We start from the raw sequence: 20,763 nt of genomic DNA, 5'->3' as shown, positions 1-20,763 counted from the left end.
TTTCAGTCTATCTGATATTGGTATCAACCAATCCAGTTTAAAATCACCCAATATTAATAATTCAGATTTAGCATAGTTTGGCAGCAAGTCAGACATTTTGCTAAGAGCAACTGGGAGGACCAAGGAGGGAACGACCCTTTCATGTGTTCATGTGCAAAGTATTAGCATTTCCATGATCATAGTAATCAGCTGTGTGTACGACAGTGAAGTCCTTTGTCTTTTCTCCTGCTCTTTCTTACAGGCCCCTCCCTTTTCATTTTGTATAACAAGCCGTCATATCGGTTTAGTCCACTAGGGACTGCTCATTGCATTATGTAGTACTCAATGTGTAACATTTACTGTGTGTGTGACTATGTAATTCTGTGTTTATTTAGTTAGTTGGTAAACAAATAATTAAGCCAATTTGTATATCGCTGATTAATCATTTATGCTAGGGTTCGTGCAGATATCCAAGGATTTTGCGACATTCTGAATGAGACTGATAGAAGGTAAACAATTAATTAATGACTGATTGATGACTGAACTGTAAGAGCTATATCTTTAGAGTAACTTTAGCGGTAACTCGTTAAATAAACTTTTTCCGTGTTGCCCCAAGATTACACCTTAAATAATTGTTACATGAGTCATAATTAATCATCGTAATAATTAAACATAGTTAATCGATTTGATTAAACAATCGTCATAACATTAATGATAGTCCAAAGACACGACAGATCTATAAACATTATATTCATTCAGAGACACATGTGTCTGGCACAGACTTTTTTAACCAAGTCTCAGTAATAATCAAAATGTCCGTGTTAGTTTGAGAAGCCAGAATTACAATAAGATCCGTTTTCGAAATCAAACTTCTGACATTTACATGAATAAGTCCAAGGCCACAGCTGCGGAATTTTGGATCAAACAGTCTCTAACACAAACATGCTATGTTCAGCAGGTAACACTCTATATGAAATAACCATGAGGTTGGCTTGAAATTGAATACTGTAGATACAAAAATTGATTAGAACTATAACTCGAATGAGAACGTGGATTAATTCAATGAGGTTTACCTGTTTCGGGCAAGGACTGATATCCCATACTTTTTTAGTACCTTTTCAATGTTATCACTCAGTATCCAAGCTCCTCTGCCGTTTGCGTGCAGCCCATCCCTTTTTAGGAACTGCGGTCGTTCAAAAACAGATTGAAAGTTGTCAATTACATTTTCAGAGTAGAGTACTGATTTCATCCAAGAGTCCAGTGCAAATAGTTGGGAGAAGCAATCAATTCCACAACGGTGTGTTGGGATAGGGCCAGACAAAACAATCTGCTTTCCCGTAGCCAATAGTCTGTCTCTCAGGTATTCGAAGTCCCCCTTAGGACGCTGAAGAGATTTGGCATGGGCCCTTGGATCCTCAAAAGGTTCCACAGCTGCACAATTGAAAGAATCTTGACTGGCTGCATCACCACTTGGCATGGAAAATGCAACGGCCTCAAACACAAAGCGCTACAGAGGGTGGTGCGGACAGCCCAGTACATTACTGGGGCCGAGCTCCCAGCCATCCAGGACCTCTATATCAGGCGGTGTCAGAGGAAGGCCTGCTACCATCTGGCAAAAGGTACCAGAGCATCGACTTTCAGACCAACATGCTCTGAGACTGCTTCTACCCCTAAGCCACAGACTGCTAAATAGTTCATTAAATGGTTACCCAGACTATTTGATTGACGTTATCTTGCACTGACTCTTTGCACACTCACAGGACTATATTGTATATACACACTACATACACACTCACTCACATACACTCCAAAGACCCTCTCACACAAAACCCACACACATTCACATACGCTACATACACACACTTTTACACTCATTATATGCTGCTTCTGTGTTCTTAATTTGAATTGTATTATTATCATTCCTGATGCTTAGTCACTTTATGATGCCCTTTATTTTAATTTTATTTCACCTTTATTTAACCAGGTAGGCTAGTTGAGAACAAGTTCTCATTTACAACTGCGACCTGGCCAAGATAAAGCAAAGCAGTGGGACCCAAACAACAACACAGAGATACACATGGAATAAACTAACATGCAGTCAATAATACAATAGAAAGAGTCTATATACAGTGTGTGCAAATGAGGTAGGATAAGGGAGGTAAGGCAATAAATAGGCCATAGTGGCAAAATAATTACAATATAGCAATTAAACACTGGAGTGATAGATGTGCAGAATATGAGTGTGCAAGTAGAGATACTGGTGTGCAAAGGAGCAAAATAGATCAAATAAGTAACAGTATGGGGGATGAGGTAGTTGGATGGGCTATTTGCAGATGGGCTATGTACAGGTGCAGTGATCTGTGAGCTGCTCTGACAGCTGGTGCTTAAGGTTAGTGAGGGAGATACGAGTCTCCAGCTTCAGAGATTTTTGCAGTTTGTTCCAGTCATTGGCAGCAGAGAACTGTAAGGCCAAAGGAGGACTTTGCTTTGGGGGGACCAGTGAGATATACCTGCAGGAGCACGTTCTACGGGCCGGTGCTGCTATGGTGACCAGTGAGCTGAGATAAGGCGGGGCTTTACCTAGCAAAGACTTGTAGATGACCTGGAGCCAGTGGGTTTGGCGACGAGTATGAAGTGAGGGCCAGCCAACGAGAGCGTGCAGGTCACAGTGGTGGGTAGTGTAACGACATTTCTCCTCCTCTTCTGAGGAGGAGAAGCGAGAAGGATCGGAGGACCAATGCGCAGCGTGGTAAGTGTCCATAACGTTTATTTAAAGACATAAACTGAACACTACAAAACAATAAACGTGAAACGAACGAAACCGAAACAGTACCGCGTGGCAACAAACACCCACAACTCAAAAGTGAAACCCAGGCTACCTAAGTATGATTCTCAATCAGAGACAACTAACGACACTTGCCTCTGATTGAGAACCATACTAGGCTGAACTCAAAACCCCAACATAGAAAAAAACACATAGATTGCCCACCCCAACTCACGCCCTGACCATACTAAATAAAGACAAAACAAAGGATATGAAGGTCAGAACGTGACATGTAGTATATGGGGCTTTGGTGACAAAGCGGATGGCACTGTGATAGACTGCATCCAGATGGTTGAGTAGAGTGTTGGAGGCTATTTTGTAAATGACATCGCCAAAATCGAGGATCGGTAGGATGGTCAGTTTTACGAGGGTATGTTTGATAGCATGAGTGAAGGATGCTTTGTTGTGGAATAGGAAGCCGATTCTAGATTTAATTTTGGATTGGAGATGCTTAATGTGAGTCTGTAAGGAGAGTTTACAGTAGAGACAGACTCCTAGGTATTTGTAGTTGTCCACATATTCTAAGTCAGAACCGTCCAGAGTAGTTTATGCTGGACGGGCGGGCAGGTGTGGGCAGTGATCGGTTGAAGAGCATGCATTTAGTTTTTGTTGGAATTATTATGAATAAATGAATAAACAATATCCCCATTTTAAATAGAATTGTAAGTAACTAAGTAAACTTATACTCTGTTTTATTATATCTGATTAACAATATGAGTTCATAAGAAGGGATTGTGTGACACGGACAAGGAGTAATTAAAGTTAATGAACACCATTCCAACTAGGAAGAAACAAATGGGTTGGGGACTGTGTAAACACATAAGGTCGTTAACCTAGCGTTCAACCTACAGAAACTTAGCTCTGAGGTTTTTAGATAAGACAGTGAGTGCATTCCTAGGTTTTCTGTTAAATTAGAACTGTCAGCTCAGTGGTGATCGATAATGTTGAGGGGTCAAAAGTTACCTGGGAGTGTGTTAGTAAGTTAGAATAAACTTTTCACCTCACATTGTCCCGGTCGAGAGGAGGGGATTATGTTAAAGCAATGAAATGACGTCATGATCTGTATATAAACTGTTGCTCGTGGTTAAGTAGCAGCGCGCTCCGAGAATAAATTCTGTTACCTATTATTGAAAGACTGGTCTGCGTCTATTTTATGCAAACAAGAATCTTATAAATTCTCATAAAATAGATTAAGGGTTTTCAATTGATGAAAGCACATTGGCATAATTAAATTACAGTAACAGTTTTACTTGCATTTAAAATCAGTTGGAGGCCATGGATGGAGAGTTGTATGGCATTGAAGCTTGTCTGGAGGTTACTTAACACAGTGTCCAAAGAAGGGCCAGAAGTATACAGAATGGTGTCGTCTGCGTAGAGGGGGATCAGAGAATCACCAGCAGCAAGAGCGACATCATTGATGTATACAGACAAAATAGTCGGCCCGAGAATTGAACCCTGTGGCACCCCCATAGAGACTGCCAGAGTTCCAGAAAACAGGCCCTCCGATTTGACACACTGAACTCTATCAGAGAAGTAGTTGGTGAACCAGGCGAGGCAGTCATTTGAGAAACCAAGGCTGTTGAGTCTGTCGATAAGAATGTGGTGATTGACAGAGTCGAAGGCCTTGGCCAGGTCAATGAAGACGGCTGCACAGTATTATCTCTTATTGATGGTGGTTATGATATTGTTTAGGACCTTGAGCGTGGCTGTGGTGCACCCATGACATGCTCTGAAACCGGATTGCATAGTGGAGAAGGTACGGTGGGATTCGAAATGGTCGGTAATCTGTTTGTTAACTTGGCTTTCGAAGACCTTAGAAAGGCAGGGTAGGATAGATATAGGTCTGTAGCAGTTTGGGTCTAGAGTGTCTCAGTGCAGTGGGCAGCTGGGAGGAGGTGCACTTATTCTCCATGGATCAGATTAGAAAGGCCTGCTCTCTGAAGTGTTTTAGTGAGCGTTTGACAGTGATGAGGGGTGGTCGTTTGACCGTAGACCCATTACGGATGCAAGTTATGAGGCAGTGATCGCTGAGATCTTGGTTGAAGACAGCAGAGGTGTATTGTGAGGGCAAGTTGGTTAGGAGTATATCTAGGATGGTGCCCGTGTTTAAAGATGTGGGGTTGTACCTGGTAGGTTCATTGATTATTTGTGTGAGATTGAGGGCATCAAGCTTAGATTGTAGGATTGCCGCTGTGTTAAGCATGTCCCAGTTTAGGTCACCTAGCAGCACGAGCTCTGAAGATAGATGGTGGGCAATCAATTCACATATGGTGTCCAGGGCACAGCTGGGGGCAGAGGGTGGTCTATAGCAAGCGGCAACAGTGAGAGACTTGTTCTGGAAAGGTGGATTTTTAAAAGTACAAGCTCGAATTGTTTGGATACCGACCTGGATAGTATGACAGAACTAGGCAGGCTATCTCTGCAGTAGACTGAATCTCCGCCCCCTTTGGCAGTTCTATCTTGTCGGAAAATGTTATAGTTCGGGATGGAAATGTCTGTGTTTTTGGTGTTCTTCCTTAGCCAGGATTCAGAAACGGCTAGAACATCCGGGCAGAGTGTGCTAAAGCAGTGAATAAAACAAACTTAGGGAGGAGGCTTCTAATGTTAACATGCATGAAACCAAGGCTTTTACGGTTACAGAAGTCAACAAATGAGAGCACCTGGGTAATAGGAGTGGAGCTAGGCACTGCAGGGCCTGTATTAACCTCTACATCACCAGAAGAACAGAGGAGGAGTAGGATAAGGGTACGGCTAAAGGCTATAAGGACTGGTCATCTAGTACGTTCGGAACAGAGAGTAAAAGGAGCAGGTTTCTGGGCGTGATAGAATAGATTCAAGGCATAATGTACAGACAAAGGTATGGTACGATGTGAATACAGTGGAGGTGAACCTAGGCACTGAGTGATGATGAGAGAGATATTGTCTCTAGAAACATAATTTAAACCAGGTGATGTCACCACATGTGTGGGAGGTGGAACTTAAGGGATAGCTAAGGCAAATTGAGCAGGGCTAGAGGCTCTACGGTGAAATAAGACAATTGTCACTACCCAGAACAGCAATGGACAAGTCATATTGACATTAGGGAGAGGCATGTGTAGCTGAGTGATCATATGGGTCCAGTGAGTAGTTAGGCGGGCTGGAGACACGGCGATTCAGACAGCTAGCGGTCTGGGGCTAGCAAGCTAGCAGAAGGGCCTTAGAGGGACATCACGATGGAAGAAGTCTGTTATAGCCTCCTCGTGCTGAGCCTCGTGCAGAGCTTGCTATCACTACTACTAAGGCTGTTTACTGTTTTCTTTTCCTTCTTTCTTCCCGTCTTCTCTTTTGTTTGTATGGTCCAGGATCCTGTCAGGGACATGTCTTTTATTTAGAATTTGCTTATCTCATTTGTTTAAGATAACAGTGAATGTTAGCTTTGGGAGAAAGTTTTGGTGGAAACAAGGCCATTATTAAGTCTTAATTAACTATTCAATTCTAAGGGATACATGGTGCTATCAGTGATAGGTCTGTTTTCAGTTTTCCTTCCCTTCTCCTGGGCAAGTTTTTCCAGATGTCATCAAGGCCTTTCAAATCTCTCGGTAGTGGATACCATTAACTGGCATCAAATTAATCCAATTCTAGTTGTCCTTTTCTCAAATGTCAATGGAGCATCATAAACTAATGATCTAGTTTTTAAGTGTTATTTTGTTTCGTCAGAATAAGTGCACAGAAAAATGCTCCGCCTACTAAAGATACCAGTGGTAAATGAATGCAATGCTTATCGAAGTTAAAGAATAGTCTCTGCACTCATTTAATGTCAGCAATGACAATAATAACCCTTACATCCACATTAGACAGAATTGTGTGAGTGCCTCAAACATGGACTCCTCTGAAGCTTGTTTTTGGCTATATGTTACACACATGAATTCAGGGAGACAGTTCATGAATTATTTGTGTGTGAGCAAAAGTGTATCTATGTCGTCATGTCGTATTGTTTCTGACAACTGTGATTCTATCAGATTCCTGCCTCCACATCTTCATTTTTCTCCTAATGAAAGATGTGTGCTTAAATGTGTGCATTAAAAGCAAAGACAAGTCAGCCCGTGCTCATGGTTCTCAAATGGGAAGTGAAATGATAGGCTACAATGACTTTGTTCATGATCATATATGCCGCAAATGACATGTACTGGAACTATAAGTTCCTTGAATTTTCATTCATGGGTGCCTTTTCATTATCTGGATAGACACTTTGTTTAGCTCATCTCAATCGTGAAGATGAATAACTTTGCAGCTGTTTCGGACTATAAAATAATGCCAATGCCAGTGGGTGGTAACATTAAAATAAAAGCCAGCTCTGAAATGAAACGTAGGCTGAATTTTCTTTTTATGTCATGTAAAAATAAAATCAATCAAAATCATTCACACATATTTGCACAAAGTTAACACGACTCAGGATATGACCCATATGCAGACACAGGAGGGACAAACATCCGGTTAGCTGAGTCAGGGACAGGACAGCACCCACTCTGACGTCAGAAGTGTCGACCTCCACCACGAACTGACGGTACGGGTCGGGATGGATTAACAATGGAGCTGTGGTAAAGAAGGCGCTTTAGGTCCAGGAGCGCCCGGTCAGCAGCTGGGGACCACGTGAACGGGACCTTGGGAGAGGTGAGTGCTGAAAGGGGGGGGGGGGGTCATGGGGGAGCAATGGAATTCGCATTTTTCTGCTTGAACAAAAAGTTGGTTCTATAGGAGACGCTGGAGGACTTGTCGGACGTGGAGAATGTCTTCTTGAGCTGAGTGGGAAAAGACGAGGATGTCGTCCAGGTAGACGAGCACGAACCAGTTCAACAATGCTGCAGAGGACGTCGTTAACCAGGGCCTTGAAGACAGCAGGAGCGTTGGTCAGACCGAATGGCATCACCAGGTATTTGTAGCATCCACTAGTCGTGTTGAAGGCTGTCTTCCACTCGTCAGGAGTGGAATACCTGTATCCTCACCAGATAGTAGGCTTTCCGCAGTTCCAATTTAGAGAAAATGGTGGCCCCCCCGAGTCTGCTGTGTCAGTCATGGCCAGTTCATACTAATGTAACAGTATAACTTTAGTCTGTCCCCTTGCCCCTACCCTAGCTCGAACCAGGGACCCTCTGCACACAGACAACGGTCACTCACGATGCATCATTACCCATCTGTGATAACATGCGTCTTGGTGAGAGGTGTAGGAGTCAGGCGCAGGAGAGCAGGGATGTCTGAGAAGCGTGTTTAATAATATAGTCCACCAATACAAAACGGCACAGACAAAAATCCCAAAACTACGCTCTCGAATACTCAGAAACTCGTGCAAACGCACGGAGGAACAAACACAGTTCCGACACTTTACATACACGTGCGTAATAGCGAAAAAACAACAAACATCAAATACAATTGAGCGCAATACACACAAGTCTAATCCTGCACGAATTACGGCAGGTAACAGGTGCCCTATATACCCACAGAAATCAAAGCAATTGAAAACCAGGTGTGAAAAGGAACACAGACAAAACAACCAGAAAAAGAAAAAGGGATCGGTAGCGGCTAGTAGACCGGCGACGCCGAGCGCCGAGCCCCGCCCGAGCAGGGAGAGGAGTTACCTTCGGTAGAAGTCGTGACACCATCGCTCCACAAAAGCCGCAGCCCTTGCAGAGCAAGGGGAACCACTACTTCAAGGTCTCAAAGCGAGTGACGTCTCCGATTGAAACGCTATTAGCGCGCACCACCGCTTACTAGCTAGCCATTTCACATCGGTTACACTAACATGGCTCAGGATATGACCCAGATGCAGACACAGGAGACGGAAGGTTCAATATACAGAGTAGTTTAATAAAACCACAGGTGGCGGGCAAAGGGCAGGTCGAGAACAGGCAGAGGTTCTTAACCAGGTCTGAGTCTGATAGGTACAGGGCGGCAGGCAGGCTCGGGGTCAGGACAGGCAGAGGTTCGTAACCAGGTCCGAGTCTGATAGGTACAGGACGGCAGGCAGGCTCGGGGTCAGGACAGGTAGAATAGGTTGGAACCGGAAGAACTAGAAAACAGGGACTAGAGCGAACAGGAGTACGGGAAAAACACGCTGGTAGGCTTGACGAGACCAGACAAACTGGCAACAGACAAACAGAAAACACAGGTATAAATGCATAGGGGATAATGGGGAAAATGAGCGAAACAGGTCAGGGTGTGACAGAAGTGGGCAGTTCAGATTTGTCACTTCAATCCAAAATATAGCACAAAACAGGTGAAACAGGTCAGGGTGTGACAGAAGTGGGCAGTTCAGATTTGTCACTTCAATCCAAAATATAGCACAAAACAGGTGAAACAGATCAGGGTGTGACAGAAGTGGGCAGTTCAGATGTGTCACTTCAATCCAAAATATATAATTCTTGGACTAAAATGATGACCTATTGACTTAAATCGTTGTGCAACATCGTGGGTAAGCTCTGGCCATCGTCTTTCAGCTGAAACAATTTAAGAGGTGGGTCACTGTAATACTCTTCCGCATATGTAGTCATACCGCAATGGACAGAAAAATGGATATCAGTGTTCATACCTTTTTTTGTGGTAAATGTGAATGAAAAAACAATTCACCATTGAAAACACTTTTCATACTGATACCTTGTCTATAATGTAGAGGCCTCTAAGATCTTCATTGAAGAGGTAAGGGAGGAGAAAGATGGCTGATGGGACTGAATCCAATAAGGTTCTAAAGAAACCATTAATTAAAATTAACTGTAGATTATACATGTGATCTGTAGGTTTACTGGAAAAATCAAGACTGACTTATTATGAGCCAAATGGCAAAAAGTCTATGGGCTTCCCCAGATAACATATACTATAGTATAATATCGTAAAAATACTGTGTAGTATTACCTTATTCATATTCTATAGTATTCACTGTAGTGTTTCTGCGGACTTTACTGTAGTATTTACAGTAGTGTTATTGCAGACATTACTGTAGTATACTGTATTATGCAGGCCAGTCAAGTTCTTCCACATCGATCTCAAAAAAACATTTCTGGATGGATCTTGCTTTGCGCACGGGGGCGTTGTCATGCTGAAACAGGAAAGGGCCTTCCCCAAACTGTTACCACAAAGTTGGAAGCACAGAATTCTCTAGCATGTCATTGTATGCTGTAGCTTTGAGATTTCCATTTACTAGAACTAGGGGGCATAGCCCGAACCATGAAAAACAGCACCAGAGCATTATTTCTACACCAAACTTTACATCCTGGCAACCGCCAAACCCAGAATCGTCCATCAGACTGCCAGATGTTGAAGCGTGATTCATCACTTCAGAAAACACATTTCCACTGCTCCAGAGTCTAACAGCAGCGATCTTTACACCTCTCAAGCCGACAATTGGTATTGCGCATGGTGATCTTAGGCTTGTGTGCGGCTGTTCGGCCATGGAAACGCATTTCATGAAGCCCCCGACGAACATTTATTGTGCTGATATTTCTTCCACGCATCCTATGACGGTGCCAGGTTGAACGTCACTGAGCGCTTCAGTAAGGCCATTCTACTACCAATGATTGTCTATGACGATTGCATGGCTGTGTGCTCAATTTTATACACCTGTCAGCAACGGTTGTGGCTGAAATAGCCAAATCCACTCATTTAAAGGGGTGTCCACATACTTATGTACATACAGTGCCTTCAGAAAAAATCCCTGAGTTGCGCGGCGGTCTAAGGCACTGTATCTCAGTGCATGAGGCATCACTACAGACACCCTGGTTTGAATCCAGGCTGTATCACAACCGGCTGTGATTGGGAGTCCCATAGGGCGGGGTACAATTGGCCCAGCATCGTCCAGGTTTGGCCGGGGGTAGGCCATCATTGTAAATAACTGACTTGCCTAGTTAAATAAAGGTTAATTAATATATTTTTTTAAACACACAATACCGCATAATGGCAAAGTGAAAACAATTTTTTGAAATGCTTGCAAATTCCTACAAATAAAAAACATGTATAAATGATTGACATGAGTATTCAGACCCTTTGCTATGAGATCCGAAATTGAGCTCAGGTGCATCCTGTTTCCATTGATCATCCTTGAGATGTTTCTACAGCTGTGATAAGTTCAATTGATTGGACAGGTACACACCTGTCTATATAAGGTCCTGCAGTTGACAGTGCATGTAAGAGCAAAAGCCAAGCCATGAGGTTGAAGAAATTGTCCATAGTGTGTCGAGACAGGATTGTGTGAAGACACAGATCTGGGAGAAGGGTACCAAAAAAATGCCTGCAGCATTAAAGGTCCTGAAGAACACAGTAGCCTCCATCATTCTTAAATGGAAGAAGTTTGGAACTACCAATACACTTCCTAGAGTTGGCAGCCTGGCCAAACTGAGAAATCAGGAGAGGTGAACAAGAACCCAATGGTCACTCTGACAGAGCTCGAGAGCTCCTCTGTGGAGATGGGAGAACCTTCCAGAAGGACAACCATCTCTGCAGCACTCCACCAATCAGACCTTTAAGGTAGAGTGGCCAGACGGAAGCCACTCCTCAGTAAAAGGCACAACAGCCTCTGAATGTCCTTGAGTGGCCTAGCCAGAGCCCGGACTTGAACTAGATTGAACATTTCTGCGGAGACCAGAAAATATCTGTGCAGCGACTTTCCCCATCCAACCTTGACAGAGCATGAGAGGATCTCCAGAGGAGATTGGCAGAAACTCCCCAAATACAGGCGTGCCAAGTTGTAGCGTCACACCCAAGAAGACTTGAGGCTGTAATCGCTGCCAAAGGTGCTTCAACCAAGTACTGAGTAAAGGGTCTGAATACTTTTACCACAATACTTTTGTAAATGTGATATTTCTCTATTTTTTTTGTTGAAACATTTTTTAATTTTAGTGTCTTAAATGTAAAATGTTTGGCCACATGGCAAGTTTGTGCAGATGGAATAAATATGTTGTGGAAGAATCAGTGGATACAGTGTGCCATTGTGGTGAGAACCATGCTCCAAACCTCCAGGAGTGCCCGGTAAGGGCGAAGGAGGTTGAAGTAGCAAATATCTGGGCTGTCCACCAGGTCTCCTATGCAGAGGCAGTGCAAATAGCTGAAGGAGCAAGTGCAATAAATGCCCCTCAGCCTGCAGAAAGTGTTTTTTCATCGATTAAGGGATCCTGAAGTACTGATAGTGAAGGTGGATTTTGTTGCGTTTATTGCATAGGTGATAAATTGTACAAGTCAAATCATCAAGAAATATAAGAAACTTGACATTGTGAATGGAGGTAATGGGGGTGATAAATGAGTAGCGACGCTCCCCATCCAACCTTCTTCACCCTTTCCCTATTTCCCTGTTTTTCTGCGTCCAAGTTCCCCGGTTTTCACCCCACACAGTAGGTGGCACCATGCACCTCTAACGTATATTTCCTGACCGCCAAATACCATAGAAGAAGAAGACCCGGAAAACATTCCTTTAGTTTTCTCTTGACACGTATCTAGCAACGAAGTTGGCGGAGTCCAGTGTTGAATTGTTCATCGTTGCAGGTAACAGCGGTTAGTATTGCTTAGTAAGATCCATGTAATAGTAAAACACTTTTTTTTATAGCTTGGTTAAATATTGTGTCGAGGGCCCACATTCATTTTAGCGTCGCGAAGCCGCCTGATCCCGCGAGCTTAACGTTACATTATAACTGCACGGATGTCAATTGTAACTAGATATCATTTCCAGACTGATACTATAGGTAGTGCAGTATGGTAATCAGTGGGGTAAATTAACAGGCTGCATTCCTTTATTAGTCTGCTCTAGCTTACTAGCTAGCCAACGTTAGCTAGCCACCCTGATTGTCTACGTAAACTAGTTAGGCGTCCAGTTAGCTAGCTAACCTGGAATACATTTGGCTAGTTAGCTAGCTGACATTAAATACCAGTTTTAGGAACCTAGCTAGCTAACCAGCTAACGTTAGAAGGCAAATTATTTAATCAAATATTGCCTCACCTGTTTAACAAACGTGCTTGCCAGCTAGCTAACGTTAGGTTAACGTTGTTTGTGTGGTTGCCATGGCGTTGTAAAGCAGCCTAAACAACGAACTCTGTAAATGTTGTAGCTACATATTTGTTATTAAAGTGTTTCTTAATCAGCGTTTTTGTTTTTAATAAGTTGTTTGGATATCTGGTTATTTATATCCACGGAGTTGCAGGACTGATGGCATGTTGACTTGTCTGGCTTCGCTAAATTATTAGATGGCTGAAGTTTGCGTTTAAAAGATGCATCTCAGCCCCGGTTGCTTGATCAAAGACCTGACCCCCATTCTGAAAGTGTCAGAGCTCGTAGTGGAGATGACTACTGTTCTAGACTGATGTGTGGTGGGCTTTCTGCGCTGTAGCAGAGGCATCACCAACGTGGGTGCTACACGTCAGTTGTGGAGGGGTATGAAGTCGCCACAATGGAAATAAGTTGTCTAACTTTTGTCATCCTTGATGATATTAAATGTACTATCTACATGCGTGGTTGTATTGTTTTACATTGTCATAAATACAGTGCATTTGGAAAGTATTCAGACCCCTTGACTTTTTCCATATTTTGTTACGTTACAGCCTTATTCTAAAATGTATTAAATTGTTTTCCCCCCTCATCGATGTACACACAATACCCCATAATGACAAAGCAACAACAGGTATAGACATTTTAGCAAATGTATTAAAAATAAAAATAAATGATATTTACATACAGAACCAGCGAAAAGGGGTTAAATATACTTACTATTTAATACATTCTACATCTCAACTATGAAATAACACACATGGTATCATGTAGTAACCAAAAAAGTGTTAAACTAATCAAAATATATTTTATATTCAAAGTAGCCACCCTTTGCCTTGACAGCTTTGCACACTCTTGGCATTCTCTCAACCAGCTTCATGAGAATGCTTTTCCAACAGTCTCTTGAAGGAGTTCCCATATGCTGAATACTTGTTGGATGCTTTTCCAGCACTCAGCAGTCCAACTCATCCCAAACCATCTCAGTTGGGTTGAGGTCGGGTGATTGTGGAGGCTAGGTCATCTGATGAAGGACTCCATCACTCTCCTCCTTGGTCAAATAGCCCTTACACAGCTTGGAGGTGTGTTGCTTCATTGTCCTGTTGAACATCTAATTATAGTCCCACTAAGCGCAAACCAGATGGGATGGCGTATCGCTGTGGTAGCCATGCTGTTTAAGTGTGCCTTGAATTCTAAATTAATCACAGGCAGTGTCACCATCACAGCTCCTCCATGCTTCACTGTGAGAACCACACATACTGAGATCATCCGTTCGCCTACTCTGTGTCTCAACGACACGGTGGTTGGAACTAAAAATCTAAATTTGGACGCATCAGATCAAAGGACAGGTTTCCACCGGTCTAATGTCCATTGCTCGTGTTTCTTGGCCCAAGCAAGTCTCTTCTTCTTATTGGTGCCCTTTAGTAGTGTTTTCTTTGCAGCAAATCAACCATGGCCCGATTCACACAGTCTCCTCTGAACAGTTGATGTCTGTTACTTGAATTTCTTCATTTTCCGCATTGACTTACCATGTCTTAAAGTAAGGATGGACTGTTGTTTCTCTTTGCTTATTTGAGCTGTTCTTGTCATAATATGGACTTGGTCTTTCACCAAATAGGGATATCTTCTGTATACACCTAGGGTTGCAAAATTCCCAGGTTTTCCAGAAATCCTGGTAGGAAAACTAGAATAAACAGGAAATCCAGGATACTAACAAATGGGATTTCTGGAAAACCTGGAAATTTAGTTCCTGGAATTTTGCAACCCTATATACCACCCCTACCATGTCACAACACAACTGATTGGCTTAAACGCATTAAGAAGGAAAGAAATTTCACACATTTACTTTTAACAAGGCACACCTGTTAATTGAAATTCATTCCTGGTGACTACCGCATGAAGCTGGTTGAGCAAATGCGAAGAGTGTACAAAGCTATCATCAAGGCAAAGGCATCAGGCGTCGACTGTCTAGCCACAGATGACATGGGCAAGTATATTTGGTGCATCGAATGGCTTTCCCCTTGATGCTACATTTCTAGCGAGCAAACGTATCTACATGAAAAGAAACATACCAGGAATAAGGGCAGCAATACACACTAACTTCCCAGATACCAATGCATCAAGTGGTGCTAAACTAGCCATCAATTGAATACTGTTTACACAATTTTCTTCTCTAGCTGTACAATGCTCATGAACTATTTATTTTTTGCAGACGGTCAAAAATGGCAGGGTTTGACAACTTCAACACAGATTTCTACCAGTCCAGCTACAGTGTAGATGACCAAGGCCAACCTGCTGGATATGGCTACAGTAACACAGAAGACCCCTACAAACAGTACGTTTTGTCAACTTGTTAAAATTGCATTGACCCCAGTTACTCTGTAACTCACCGTGCTCTGAAAATACACATGCCTATCAACAATTTGAAAACAATGCATTTTTCCCTCAATGACCTGTTTTGTTAGTATTGTTCCCTATGTGTTGCTTACTAGCCTGAGTCATAGTGTTTTTAACAAAGCCATGAAGGTTTTCTGAGAAGTGTGCTTATGTTTCCCCCCCCCCTAGGGGTCAGTATGACTACTCCCAACCGATGGGATACTCAGCCCCAGGGATGATGCAACCCCAGCAGCCCTACACAGGCCAGATCTACCAACCCACACCAGCCTTCACACCTTCCCCCACACAGTCCATGTACGGCAGCAGCTTTGATGACGAGCCCCCGCTGCTGGAGGGTAAGGATAACCAAGTGGTGAGACTCCATAGGGAAAGGGGTGGTAAAGAATGCTAACTCAATTGCTTGATCACAAATCAAGCTTTTTTCCCTCTACCTCCCTAAGCACTTTTGTTGATCTGAGAGGATTGGCTAGTTGAAGCCAGGTGGAGCTATTAGATTTGATCTTTACCTCTGACTTACTCTGAAGCATAGGAGCTTCATACTAGGGATTGGGGGAATGAAGACACATTTCTCAAGGTATGAGTGGTCAGGGGAGCACATAGCCAAAAGGATCCAACTCTCGTTCATTTCTCTCGAGTCGGATCAGTGCTATGCCGGGTTATGGACAGCCAGAGCCCAGCACAGTATATGGTCCTCAATCCAGGGATGGAATATGTCGTACTCCTAGGGCTCTATTTCATCTGTATCACGGAAGTTCTGTGTTACAGCGTGATTAAAATGGAAATTTCCCGCATTAGTGGAGACTGCAGGCTCTGGTAACTCAATCGGAAATTACCTTTACATTTCTATTGTGCGATCTGTAACCCTTCAGCAATAGATTGAATATAGCTCCTAATCAAAACGATGGAAGGTGAATCAAGAAGATTGAAATATTTGTCTTCCGTTTTTGTCAACATGCTAGGTTAGCTAATGCAACCCATCGGATTCAACTAGACTTTTGGTAGATACTCACCCCAACCCTAGGCATTGCATTTTCATGGAATCCAATGGGTGGATATAGCATTACCTAGCCTAGCATACTTTTTGGTCATGTAGTGTATGTGGACACATGCTCTGGGGTTGAGTTCAGGGCTCTGTGCAGTCCAGTCAAGTTCTTCCACACAACAAACCATTTCTGTATGGACCTCACTTTGTGCACGGGGGTTTCCTGCTGAAACAGGAAAGGGCCTTCCCCAAACGGTTGCCACAAAGTTGGAAGCACAGAATAATCTAGAATCTCGTTGTATGCTGTAGCGTTATGATTTCCCTTCACTGGAACTAAGGGGCTTAGCCCAGACCATGGAACAACAGCCCCAGACCATTATTCCTCCACCACCACTCCAGCCGATGCTTTTCATTGACAATGTTTATCTTAAGCTTGTGTGCGACTTCTCGCCCATGGAAACCCATTGCATGAAGCTCCCAACGAACAGTTTCTGTGTTGACGTTGCTTCGAGGCAGTTTGGAACTAGGTAGTGAGTGTTGCAACCGAGGACAGACTATTTTTATGCGCTTCAGCAGTCGGCGGTCCCATTCTGCGAGCTTGTGTGGCAGACCACTTCGCGGTTGTGCCATTGTTGCTCCTTTCCACTTCACAATAACAGCATTTACCTTTGACCGTGGCAGCTCTAGCAGGGCAGACATTTGACGAACTGACTTGTATGATGTGGCACCATCCTATGGCCTTGCCACATTTGAAATGCGATAACCTCTTCAGTAAGGCCATTCTTCTGCCAATATTTGTCTGTGTGCTCGATTTTATACACCTGTCAGCAACGGGTGTGGCAGAAATAGCTGAATCCACTCATTTGAAGCGATGTCCACATACTTTGTATATATAGTGTATTCCATCCCAAGGTTGAGGTACAGTATGTTTTCCCAGCCATATACCGCCTTGGGCTCTGATTGTCCACATTCCCACTAGAGAAATGAACAAGTCAGATCCTTTTGCCTTGGGAGCACATCAAGATCTATAGAGGACTCCAGTGCCCAAAAGCCCATTTTAGCATGGGCAGCACCATTAAGGACTTTCACCATTTTGAAGTGGTTAACTGTGTATTGACTTCCTATGGTTTAAGGAAGGATCACATAATTCCATCCAGGTCATCAGGAGGGATCAGTCAATTAATTATACTTGTGAGCAAACTTGAGATGGCCTCAATGGCGCTGCCCACATGCTCAGATGCCATAACGGGACAGATGCAAAGTTGTGATCTCTATACATCTCGATGGGAGCACTATGATGGGTTTAGTGGGATACGTGTCCATGTTGCCCTCCCCTGTGACAAGAAGACCTAGTTAAACCAGTAGAGTGACCCAGTTGTGTGCACTAAATGGGTCAGCAGTCAGGGATCACCAGGGCCATCCTGCTAAGCTAATAAATTACTCCAAGTAAGGTCTTATTTTGGAGATGAGCATTCATCTGATACATTGGTATGTCATAGTGAAAGAAATGTTCTCTTGATACAAAATAAATGTTTTTGTTGCTTGTCATTTCCTTATTAAACTGAGAAGTGTCATTCTAGGAGGTATAGAGAATTATGATTCTCTTTTTTTCTGACTATATTGTAAGAATGAGTTGCCCCTTCTCTCAACCAACCCTTTCACTTATATCTGACATTGCTTTAATATAATTTCATGCTTTTGCTCTACCTCACAGAATTGGGCATTAACTTTGACCACATCTGGCAGAAGACCCTGACAGTGCTCCACCCCATGAAGGCAGCAGATGGTAACATTATGAACGAGACTGACCTGGCTGGGCCCATGGTGTTCTGTCTGGCCTTCGGCGCCACCTTACTTCTGGTAAGAACTATTCTATTACTGATGTAGTACAGCACTTGAACACTTACATGGTATCTGTATGTATTTGTCATTATACCTTGTGCAATAGCATTGTCTGCCTTGGGAAGAAATTACTGTAAATGCAGATGGCTGATGAGTTGTCAATATGTTCCTGTTCCTGTCTCTGTCTATCTGCTACAGACAGGAAAGATCCAGTTTGGCTATGTGTATGGCATCAGCGTCATCGGCTGCCTGGGGATGTACTGTCTCCTCAACCTAATGAGCATGACAGGTGTGTCGTTTGGCTGTGTCGCCAGTGTACTGGGCTACTGCCTTCTACCCATGATCCTCCTTGCCAGCTTCGGAATCATCTTCTCTTTACAGTAAGAACAAACATGGGCCTGAGAATAGAGGTTAGGACAGTTTAGGAAAGTACTCTGTCACATTATATAGAGCAGATCTGTCGATTGTAAGTGTCAGGTGGTGCACAACATAGTATGAGCCTTTGCTACTGAAAAATGACTGACTTTTGATGCTCTTTGTTTGTGGACAATTTAAATTGCACAATTGTTTTACCAAACAATTTACCAACGGATCTAACTGGCTTTTCTTGACCTTTTTCAGAGGCATGTTTGGAATAATCATCGCAGCCACGATAATTGGCTGGTGCAGTTTCTCCGCTTCCAAGATCTTCATCTCGGCCCTGGCCATGGACGGACAGCAACTTCTGGTGGCGTACCCCTGTGCCCTCCTCTATGGGGTGTTTGCCCTCATCTCTGTCTTCTGAACTGTCTCTGTCTGTCATCTACACCATGCAGGAAAATGGCCCAGCAAACCCAACTAACTTGAGGACCAGTAAGAAGCGCTGCTGTGCTGCACCCACATCACAGTGCAGTGGTGTGGCCAGAAACCCTGTCAGTTTCATTCCACTTTTACACCCGCCGACAGGGGTCAGTTGTAGAGTATCAATTCCAAACCATTTCGATTCAGGACTAAGGACCCATCCACGGATCACTGCAATCTTATATTTAATGTAAAGCTTGTTCTTTATTCTGTTTGTTTTTGTTTCTAAGATTTATTTTTAGCTTTGAGGCCTTCAGAAAATGTTTTGCACAGGTATTTTCAATTTTATTCAACTGAAGCAGGTGACTTGAAATTGAGTTGTTAGAATAAGACCTTGTTGCATAGTTAATCTATCTCTAATATCAACAGCCCTCTCATTCATACATACACATCTGGGTACTCAGAGGTCTCCTTACAACTCTGAAAAGACATGTTTTATAAACCTGCAATCATTTTCACTCCATTTTCTGTCCTGTTAGGTCTTTCTTAGAACAATTTAAATTGCTGAAACATGAGGCGCTGCTTGACCAAAACTCTGCCTTGTGGCATTCTCAATTGTATTTCCCAGCCCACCCCCCCCTCCCCCATGTGATCAGGGCTGTGTTGGTTTTGTAGCTTGTGTGATTCTAAACTTTGGGCAGTCAAAGTGCCTGCGCGATGACACAGCTGTGTACACACTGCACACACTCAAGTTATGTCCAAAATGAATTTTTAAAAAGAAAGAGATATTTGTGAGGTTTTAATTTTATTGTAAGAGAGTTTGTTGTTCAAGATCAAAACCGCACTGCAGGGCTCCAGCCTACTGTGCTGTCACATCAAATGTATTTATTTAGCCCTTCTTACATCAGCTGATATCTCAAAGTGCTGTACAGAAACCCAGCCTAAAACCCTAAAACCCCAAACAGCAAGCTATGCAGTTGTAGAAGCATGGTGGCTAGGAAAAACTCCCTAGAAACGCCAAAAACACATTTTTTTCACGAACAGAATAGGCGTCACAAGGCTGTCAGCTGTGTTTAATGGTATTGTACTACAGGCCGGTCAAACCACACAAGAAGTATCTCACAGATCCTAGGAGATTTTCAGTCTCTTACCCATTATTCTCATGAAGTTTGTATTTGATCGGTTTTCTGTTTTTCACCTCAAGGCTATGATGCATTGTTGAGCTTGTTTTTTGGCTGCAGGGTTATATGGCACACTAGAGTGCATTGAATAACTATTGTCATAGTTTTAGTCTTTTACTGTTCACTTTGATTGACTACAATGTGGGTGTGAATTTTGGTTTCGCACAAAGGTGTCACCTGAAAGGCACGGTTTTATGGTCATCAGTGGTTTTTCTCAGTTTTCCTACAACTTTGTTTTTATGCTAAACCTGAGCCCCTGAAGGGATGCCATTTTATATAGTCTTCCTAAGAATAATGAATAATGCAAAATTTAAATTGAGTGCTTTTCTATTTCAACATACTATACACAAGGGAATACTTTGCATTTCAAGCAACCAAGAGCCATTTACAGTGCTACTCTTTTATGGCCAAGTATTTATACACTGTGTCATTTGTTTTGTACTTCTTAAAAGTCCCAATGTTGTTCTTTTGTCATGTTGAAATTCTTGATAAATTGGAAAAGCGTCGTGCTTGTGTGGTTTTATTGGCCACTATCTAAATAAAATATAGGTCGATACATCTTTTTTATTATTATTTCATGCTTTCAGCCAGAAGCAATGGTTTTTGGAGTTCATCCTGCAATGACTGGATGGTGGAACCAAAACCATATTTTTCTCTACTGCAGTGGTCATTCATCCTGGTCCTGGAGCGCCACCCTCCTGTAGGTTTCCGCTCCAACCCCAGTTGTAACCTACCTGATACAGCTTATCAACAAGCTAATTATTAGAGTCCAATGCGCTAGATT

General features: G+C 42.9%; 1 protein-coding gene across 2 annotated transcripts; it reads left to right on the top strand.

Moving 5' to 3' along the window:
- The first annotated feature begins 12,202 nt into the window (after positions 1–12,202).
- LOC109892981 (protein YIPF5) lies at positions 12,203–20,538 on the top strand. 2 transcript variants are annotated; one of them, XM_020485923.2, is made up of 6 exons: positions 12,203–12,304; positions 15,010–15,132; positions 15,363–15,529; positions 17,891–18,036; positions 18,217–18,398; positions 18,640–20,538. In XM_020485923.2, the coding sequence occupies exons 2-6, from the start codon at positions 15,020–15,022 to the stop codon at positions 18,800–18,802; spliced, it is 771 nt and encodes a 256-aa protein (XP_020341512.1). In that variant the 5' UTR covers positions 12,203–12,304; positions 15,010–15,019; the 3' UTR covers positions 18,803–20,538. The 2 variants fall into 2 exon arrangements, with proteins under 2 accessions (XP_020341512.1, XP_020341513.1); XM_020485924.2 differs by having other exon boundaries at positions 12,203–12,313.
- The last annotated feature ends 225 nt before the right edge of the window (positions 20,539–20,763 follow it).

The sequence above is a fragment of the Oncorhynchus kisutch genome, linkage group LG6, assembly GCF_002021735.2.
Source record: "Oncorhynchus kisutch isolate 150728-3 linkage group LG6, Okis_V2, whole genome shotgun sequence".
In the NCBI taxonomy this organism is placed as follows: domain Eukaryota; kingdom Metazoa; phylum Chordata; class Actinopteri; order Salmoniformes; family Salmonidae; genus Oncorhynchus; species Oncorhynchus kisutch.
This window is presented reverse-complemented; position numbering and strand designations above follow the sequence as displayed.

Bases quoted from the DNA above. Each gene is read 5' to 3' on its own strand.
- LOC109892981 (XM_020485923.2), top strand. From the start codon at position 15,020: ATGGCAGGGTTTGACAACTTCAACACAGATTTCTACCAGTCCAGCTAC. The intron at 15,530-17,890 runs GTAAGGATAACC...TCTACCTCACAG, and splicing joins CGAGCCCCCGCTGCTGGAGG to AATTGGGCATTAACTTTGAC. The intron at 18,399-18,639 runs GTAAGAACAAAC...GACCTTTTTCAG, and splicing joins GGAATCATCTTCTCTTTACA to AGGCATGTTTGGAATAATCA.